Genomic DNA, 9,147 nt, shown 5'->3' on the forward strand with positions numbered 1-9,147 from the left:
CCAGTGTCAGTACCTGGCCGAAACCAAAGAATACAAAGGGCTTGAGAGGGTTTCTGGGATTAACCGGATATTACAGGAAGTTCATTAAAGATTACGGGAAGATTGCTAAACCACTCACAGATCAATTAAAGAAAAATAATTTCTCCTGGAATGAATTGGCAGATAAGGCCTTCGTCAAGCTTAAAGAGGCTCTGATCACAGCTCCTGTTCTGGGGATGCCCGATTTTGACAAAGAGTTTATGGTGGAATGTGATGCATCAGGAGGGGGGGTTAGGGGCAGTTTTGACTCAGGCAGGCCGACCCATCGCCTACTACAGCAAGGCACTGGCCGATAAAGCATTAACAAAGTCCACCTATGAGCGAGAATTGATGGCCTTGGTATCCGCTGTACAACATTGGCGCCATTATCTTTTGGGGCGTAAATTTACGGTGGTCACGGATTATAAACCACTGAGAAGTCTCCTCCAGCATAGAATTACCACCCCTGACCAACAATATTGGTTGGCTAAACTACTTGGTTACGAGTTTGAAATTAAACATAAGGCTGGAGCAGATAATGGGGCAGCTGATGCTCTGTCGCGAAGAGAGAACATGGGTGACTTGATGGCTGTAACAAGAGCAGAATGGATTGAGATGGATGAGCTTAACAAAGCAGTTTGGGAGGATCAAGGGCTGAGAAAGATCATTGATAAAATCAGAAAAGAGGGGGAGGACAGCAGCCATTACACATTAGTCAATGGGTGTTTGCTGCACTAAGGCAGATTAGTAGTTCCTCAAGCCTCAAAATGGGTCCCCATATTGTTAAATGAGTTCCATAAGACCCCAATTGGGGGTCATGCAGGAGCATTCCGCACATATAAAAGGGTGGCAAGCAATTTTTATTGGAAGGGGGTGAAGAAGGACGTAAATGACTTTGTGGCTCGGTGTACCATTTGTCAGCAACAGAAGTATGAGGCCACCAAACCTGCGGGATTACTACAGCCCTTGGCCCTACCAGAAGTAATTTGGGAAGACTTAGCCATGGATTTTATTACGGGACTCCCGAAGTCAAAGGGGTATGATGTGATACTAGTTGTAATTGACAGGCTGTCAAAGTATGGGCATTTTTTGCTGTTAAAACACCCCTACAAAGCAAGTACAGTGGCTGAGGTGTTTGTCCAACAAATCGTGAAACTACATGGGGTCCCAAGGACAATTGTGAGTGACCGGAACGCTGTGTTTACGAGTCTTTTTTGGTCAGAAATCTTCAGGCTCCAGGGAACTGTACTGAAAATGAGCACAGCTTATCATCCGGAGACCGATGGGCAGAGTGAAGCGCTGAATAAGTGTGTTGAGACATACTTGCGTTGCTTTTGTTCAGAGTAACCCAAAGATTGGGGCACAGTGGTTACATTGGGCAGAATATTGGTACAATACCTCTTATCATACTTCGGCAGGGATGACGCCATTTGAAGTGGTATATAGACGCAAGCCACCGAGCATTATTCGCTTTACTCCGGGCGAGACACAGGTAGCAGCGGTGTCACAAGCTTTGGGGGACCGAGATGAGCTTTTAAGGCAGCTCAAGTATAATCTTGAAAGAGCACAACAACTCATGACAAAGAACGCTAATAAGAAACGAATAGAGGTTCACTTTCAGGAAGGGGACATGGTATATTTGAAGTTGCGTCCCCATCGACAGAATTCAGTATGCTCCAGAGTTGCTCAGAAGCTGTCCAACAGATTTTATGGGCCGTTTAAGATCAAGAAAAGGGTGGGATCAGTTGCTTATCGGCTACAGTTACCAGAGGGGTCGAGGGTGCATCCCGTTTTTCATGTTTCATGCTTGAAAAGAGCAGTGGGTAACTCCGATATTGAGATCAAACTACCGGAGGCGCTTGACACTGATTTGCTCCTGACTTTTGAACCCAACGAGATTTTAGCAGGAAGGATTAAAGAGGTATCAGGACAGCCATGTCAACATATTCTTGTGGGATGGCAAGGACGGTCGGAAGAAGAAGCTACATGGGAGAACTTAGAGGACTTCCAAAAGAAATTTCCTGATTTTCGCCTTGAGGACAAGGCGATTTTTGAGGAGGCCGGTATTGTTACGAGCCCAACTTCAAGTGTGGGAGGCTTGGGTCCCTTGGGCCCTGATACAGGCCCAGACACGGCAAAAGGCCCAACAAGCAACATTGAGAAACCCAAAATAGTAAATGTGTATAGCAGGAGACACAAGGGAAAAACACGTGTTGAGGGAGGGGGGAATTTAAATATGAGTTAGTGGGGAAGGAGAGAGTATTCAGTTATATCTTGTTGAGTGAATACTAGCAGTGGCTAGGGAGAGAATATTGTACAGAGTGCGTGAACTCTGAGCTTCCATTTTCTTCATTCAATATAATATTTTCCTATTGTTCTTTTATCTCTGAAATTGTGTGCGTGATTCTCTGAACATAACAGATGCCTGAAACATCGTCAGGGAAAACACATGGGAACTCCCTGACCACATCAACGTCCTCCAGCCTCTGACTGACTGGCTCTGTCACGGTTACGATGCTGGCTAAGAACTTCTGGCATCCTCTCCTCATAAGCTTCCTCGCACACAAGCAGGAAATGACGTGCGGCATCTACTGATGTCTAGCTGCCTCGAAAACAAATGGCTTCCCACTGGGCGGTCTGACAGACACTGATCTCTGTCGAAAATCTATGACTCCTCCTTGAGAAGATAGCCAGTTCATACCCAGATGATGTCGAACTCCGGCAATGGTAGCGCTATCAAATCTGCGTGCACCGTATACTTCTGTAACTTAAGTTCCAGTCTCTTCACTATCCGGGAAGTACACATTTGATCCCCAGATGGGATCGATACTCTGAATCCTGCATCCATCGCTACTAGTATGATTCTTATTCGCTTAACGAAGGATTCAGATATGAGAGAATGCGTAGCCCCTGAATCTTACAATGCATGCGTGGCTATACCTGCAATATATATCCTCTCTGCGACAAAACATACCATCAAATCTAATAGTGTTGAACTTAAGGAATTTCTTATCGTCAATTAACCCAAAATCCTCGAAAAAAAATCACTGTATTAACCCAAACATTGTTTCCCAAAAATTTGAAATTAACCCTCAGAATATCGAAAATTGCAATCTAACCCCTTAAAGTTCGAAAATTGCACTTTGGGCCTTGAATTATCGGTTATTACAATTGGGTCTCTAATATTACTCAAATCAAACAATTAAATTCTTAATCCCAACCAGGAAGAACATGCATCCTAAATCTTTCTAAGTTATAAATCCCAAAAATAAATCCTCATACAATCATAAAATCCATGAACTCAACGGTAAATTAAAATCTTAAAAACATGGTTACCAGTAATCAGTGTCGAGTTTGGCTCTGCATCGGCCTCTTCGGCATGCATCACATAGGCCTGGCCAGTAGTGGGGCCCGTGTTATTTGGGCAGTCCGCTGCTTTGTGGCCCTTCTGTCTACAAACGAAACATCTGAAGGTCCCACATAAGCACCTGCCGACGTGGAACTTGCTGCACTGTGGGCAAGGCTGCATGTCATCTGGCTTAGGCGCCCCAGGCGCCTGCAGAGGTCTCTGCTGCTGGGGCCTCTTAAACTAACCCTGGGGCTTCTGCTGCTTTGGCGGCCCTGAAAACTGCTTCTTCTGCGCCTGGGAGAGCTGGACTGTGTCTGATGCCGCTTCCTCTGCATCTCAAAGTCTATGTCTCGGAGCGCCTGTTCCGCTTGGAAGGCACATGAAGTGGCCTCATCGTAACCCCCCGGCCTCATCAGCATGATATCCCGGCGGAGGGTGGGTCTAAATCCATCCAAAAAGTGCCGCAGCTTCTGATCTGCATCTGTCGCTATCATGGGCACAAAATGGCAGCCCTTGTCGAACTTGCTGATGAACTCCGCCACAGATGAGTCACCCTGGCGGAGACTCATAAACTCACTCGTCATGCGGCCCCTGACGTCAGCTGGAAAGTACTTTCCATAGAACAACTCCTTGAACCTCGCCCATGTAAGGGTAGCCAAGTCCACAGCATGCGCGGTTCCCTCCCACCACAGGGACGCATCGTTTCTCAACATATAGATGGCGCACCTGGCCCGGTCGCCATCCCCCATCTGAAGATACTCAAAGTGCAGCTCTAGAGATCGAATCCATCCCTCAGCTAAGAACGGATCAGTAGTACCCACGAACTCCTTCGGGTTGAGCCGACGGAACTGCTCAAAAACATCCACCTGAGGCCTAGGAGCCTGCTGTACCTGCTCCAGTAGCCTAGCCCATACCCTCCAGAACTCGGGTAGCTGGGTCCCCTAGCGGCGGTGGTGGAGGTCTCCTTGCCACCTCTAGGAATCTCATCCTGCCTATCTGCACTGGAGCACGCCTGGGAGGCAAATCTGAATACAATCCAATTTATAAACGTAACCCATCATGTAATCAATATAGTTTTTAACACAGTAAATCCTTAATTAATAAACGCAGTTAAACATATGCAGTAGATCATCATAAAGCACAAACCATGAAAACATGCAAGTGATAACAGTAAATCATTTTAAACATTTAAAACATAAAAGTTTACAGACTTGAGGTTTTGAAGACCGAGCTGTAGAAGCTGGCGGCGGCACAACCCTATATCGGACCCTTGCTCTGATACCAATTGTAACGTCTACCGTTTTAAAAGTGCGGAATTTTTTTTTAAAGCTCTCATTTTGAAATCAAGCATTTTGAAACGTCCCAACTTTAAAAAACGAACTGAAACAATTATAGCTTACCTCAAACTTGATAACAAACGTGAAGATGGATCACTTGGTTCTAAATTCTAGAAGAACTACTGCAGGTATTCGGACAGCTTTTTGAGCAGCACTTCGATAATTGCAAGAACTTTGACTTGAAAATTTGACAACAATTCGGGAGAGAATTTTCGAAATATCGAGGGAATTTGAAGGTGTGATTTTCGAGAATAGAGTGGGGTATTTATAGGCGGTGAGGTGAAAATCTTATCATAATTCATTTGATATTTCTTCCATAATTTCAAGATTGCAAGGATATTTCTTCCATAACCGTTGCATTACCATAATTTCTAAAAACTTGTGCACCAAGTTTGCATGAATTTTAAAAATATACTGGCTTGGGTAGTTGAATGTAGACTGTTTTTTTTGTGCAAATCCATGAAGTTTCTAGACTACAATGAATTTATTAGTTTCGTTGTTGGGCAAAAATTACCTTGCATGTATTATTTTATTCTAAATTTGATTGTACTCTAGCCCTAAATTACCTTCCGAAAATGCAATCTTATACATGTCTATGATTAAATCAATAATTACATGCCTACAAACCGTGGTTCTCACATAACAGTTCAAGATTATGCCTATATGTTTGTAGCTTGAATAAGGGTGGGCGACATGACCCTGTCACAGTAGAATACAGTGATTCAAAAACGGAAACGTCAACCATGGATTCTGTTCTATCTTTATATGATGGTAGATGGCTACATCCTGCTGAGGAATCTGCTCGTCCACTAAACAATGAATTGGAGAAGAATGATTTTCAGTTGGGTAATATCAGGCAACCTTCTCCACCTCCTGTTCTTGCAAAGGTACAACCAGAGGTGCTTCCTATATGTCCATCAAAAGTTGCTGATCCAAGGCCAGGGCCGCCAAAGCTCCCTCAGGATGGGTTGCCCAGTTCCAATTCTTACCAAGATCTTCATATAGTGCGTTTGTGGTCTTGATCCTACATTTGTAAATAATAGAAGATAATGGCTACCTTTTGCTTATGATTTCAATTTAAACCCGATATTTTTTAATATATTAATAAAATTCTTGCATTTGTCTGTGATGCTCATTTGTTTGCTTGTATTGTAGCCAGTGAAGATGTTGGAAGATTTTTTGAGAGTAGCGCGAAAAAATACTGAGACGAATTTGGAAACTTGTGCCGTTCTTACTGGCTCACTAGTAAGACTGAGGCTTTGTAAAGGAAAAATTGTATAGCTTATTTGAAACATGTTCCATTTGCAGTATCTAATATTTTTAATTTCCTTGGTTATGCAGCGGAAAAGAGTTTTCCAAATTACTACACTCATAATTCCGAAGCAGGAGTCAACTTCAGATTCGGTATTATATTTGCACAAATTTATGTCCAAGGCTTTATTTCACAACCTTCAATCGGCACATGATCACTTTTAACAGAATTTGCCTCCCTCCTAAAAATACATGGAATAAGTTGGTTACACTATTTCATATCTACCGAAATTTTTATAAAACTGATTAGTTTATTTTTTTTGTAATTATATGGGAAATTTCAAACCAACAATGGTAACTTTTATCATTGAAAAATCTTCTGATCCTAAAAATGGTATTGTTTTTGGTATAAAAAGATCTACTGCCTATATCAGCATATATTTCTAGATTACTTATAGGACAAGTAAACGGCCCGTGTTATGGTTGAGTTTTAAATATCATGTGTTTCTTCTGTAGTATTGCTCACTACTAGCTGAATGTGATTTCTCCCATTAAGTTTCAATAATGAATGAGCTTCTGATGATACTTTTTAGCTATTTGAGTTTTCAATGACAATCTAATTGAAATTACCTTGTGTATGTTTAGTGCCAAACATTGAATGAAGAAGAGATTTTCGAGGTTCAAGATGAACGTTCTCTTTTCCCCCTTGGGTGGATTCATGTAAGTCTTATACCAGCTTGGCACATTAGTCACGTCAGCTCATTAAATTGCACTAAACTCTTAAGCATGATTGGACTTTTGTAATCTTGGATTTGATTCTTGTGCCTTTTTCCAATCTTTGATTGTTGAAAATTAAGAAAGGATTGATGTAACTTTGATGATATGATATATATTAACAAAAGCGTCAAAACGTTGTTTTCATTCAGTAATTTGTTTCTGTTTTCCTTGCCTCCTGTCCTCAAAATTCTTAATTTACGTGAGCACCAGAAATTTATCTTTTCTGTCTTCTGCATTCGAAGTACTGCAGATATAGCTTTATGGGTATTGAGTATCTGGGTATTCTTGTGTTAAGTTTCTTCTTCATTTGATATGAAGAGGGTAATATATTTCTTATCTGCAGTTTGTGATCCTTGCTTGGCAGAATCTTCTGTGTTGAAAGATTTTGTTGAAATGCATAATTCTTTGGACCGTTGGAGTATCTTTTGTTTAGAAGTTCTCTATGATAATTAATTTTTCTTAACAAGAGAACTTTCATAGAGAACTTCGCCTGTGGGGGAACTTGGGCCTTTACTGTTGACATCATTTACGATGTTGACGTATTGATTTAGAATCTTAATCCTTAACATGTGCCATCTTTTGTTTCACATTGTCTTGTAGAGTATTTTTCGCATGGTTAATTGATTTTTATTTGTGCTTCTCATGCTACGATAATTTCTAATATAAATATAATAACCATGAAAATGTATATGGAGGACTCAAGGGTTGCAGTGAATGTATATCATATAGTTATCATCTGTTAATCCAATGTAATATATTTTTCACAATTTGGTTCTTGATTTGCAGACACATCCAACACAAACTTGTTTTATGTCTTCCGTCGATTTGCACACTCATTATTCATACCAGGTACAGTAAGTATAACTGTATGGTGTTGATTTTGACTTCATTAGCCCAATTTCCTAAGATTTTATTGTGGCTGCATGTATGATTTATTGTGCCAAATTAGAATATTTTATCGTGTAACCGTTGGTCCCCATATTTGGTATCAAGGCCCATTAGTAAGATATTACGAGTCAGTTTAATCGTAATGTGTACAGAAAATTGGCTAAGCAAAACTTGCTTCTGGTTTTTGGAAGAACATGATGTAGACATTTTCTTTGTTGGAAGACTGATAATGGGGAAGAAATAATTTCCTGAGTTGAAAAATATCAAATGGGAGTCTATTAACTTCAGGAGAAGGCCTATCCATGTTGTTCTATTGATTTTGATTCTTTTCTTTTGTTTTCTTTCTGGTCTGCCGCACGTTGCTATACTGAACAATTTTACTCTTTATAAGAACCTCTGACTTATTTCTAGGTTATGTTACAAGAAGCGATTGCTATTGTCATGGCTCCCACGGACACATCAAGGTATAGTTTTACTTATCTTTGATAAATTACATTTGCTTTACTGGAAATCAATATTGCTCTCTTTTTGTATTTGTAATCAAGGGTTTTTCTTTTCCTGGTAATCTACCCTATAGACCATATTGCACATCAGTGACTGAAGCATGGCCAAGCGCAACAGCTTATTTTTATAAACTTTATTGGGGATGGTAATTATCATGTGGGACAGATGTGTGTTTAATGCCAGATGGTTTTCTACTTGTTGGAGGATGAGTGTGAATTTAATGTGTTGGAACAGCTATATACTAGATTGTTATACGCTGGCCCATCTTATATCCTTTAAGATTTTACATGGATGTTTCTCTAAACTGATTTCATCTTTGGTTTGAGGTCGACTATTATTTAATTCACATGGATATTTATATGATATTGTTTGCACAGCGTTGAGTATCCATGCTGCTATTGTTCTCTGTTCAATTCTGTGGAATTCATTTGTATATTGCAGCCCTTGTGGAATATTCCACCTTTCTGATCCTGGTGGTGTTGCTGTTATTCGAAACTGTCAACAGCGTAGTTTTCATCCTCATGAAGAGCCAGACAATGGAAGTCCCATTTATGAACACTGCTCCCATGTTTATATGAATCCTAATATGAAATTTGACGTGGTTGATCTTCGGTGACCCTGCGGCTTTTTACAACACAGTACTTGTAAACATTTGTACATTCCTTTTAGATTTTGTGAATATAAATCCACTTTATCTTATCATGAAACCATACCCTCGACCTCATGTACAATCTTCTTAATATTCAATAAGAATAATCTTCCTAAATTGCCACCTGATGAAGGGAAAATGGAAGAAATGGGAAAGATAAGTATGAAGCCATTTATATAAAGATTTTTTATGGCATCTCAAGAACTTCACTTTATTTATTGCTTATATCGTGTATCATAATAGCACCTGTTTTACTTCGTGATTTTGAAATATTTACATAGAAAAGCGTAGGGTGAGTTGTATAAGAATAATCCTATATGGATTCGTTAAATGCCTTCATATCTTTGCATAAAGGAAAAATCATTCTTAGAGTT

General features: G+C 40.3%; 1 protein-coding gene across 3 annotated transcripts in view; it reads left to right on the forward strand.

The window, feature by feature from the left end:
- The window catches only part of LOC140833923 (AMSH-like ubiquitin thioesterase 3), a 31,325-nt gene extending 22,394 nt beyond the window's left edge, over positions 1–8,931 (forward strand). Inside the window, exons 8-14 of one of the 3 annotated variants that reach the window (XM_073198449.1) lie at positions 5,378–5,708; positions 5,860–5,949; positions 6,046–6,108; positions 6,601–6,675; positions 7,519–7,581; positions 8,032–8,084; positions 8,630–8,931. In XM_073198449.1, the coding sequence (XP_073054550.1) occupies positions 5,378–5,708; positions 5,860–5,949; positions 6,046–6,108; positions 6,601–6,675; positions 7,519–7,581; positions 8,032–8,084; positions 8,630–8,702 (748 nt within the window). In that variant the 3' untranslated portion in view covers positions 8,703–8,931. The other 2 variants (XM_073198447.1, XM_073198448.1) reach the window with 2 other exon arrangements.
- Positions 8,932–9,147: the final 216 nt, after the last annotated feature.

Source organism: Primulina eburnea, chromosome 6 (assembly GCF_022965805.1).
Source record: "Primulina eburnea isolate SZY01 chromosome 6, ASM2296580v1, whole genome shotgun sequence".
Classification (NCBI taxonomy): domain Eukaryota; kingdom Viridiplantae; phylum Streptophyta; class Magnoliopsida; order Lamiales; family Gesneriaceae; genus Primulina; species Primulina eburnea.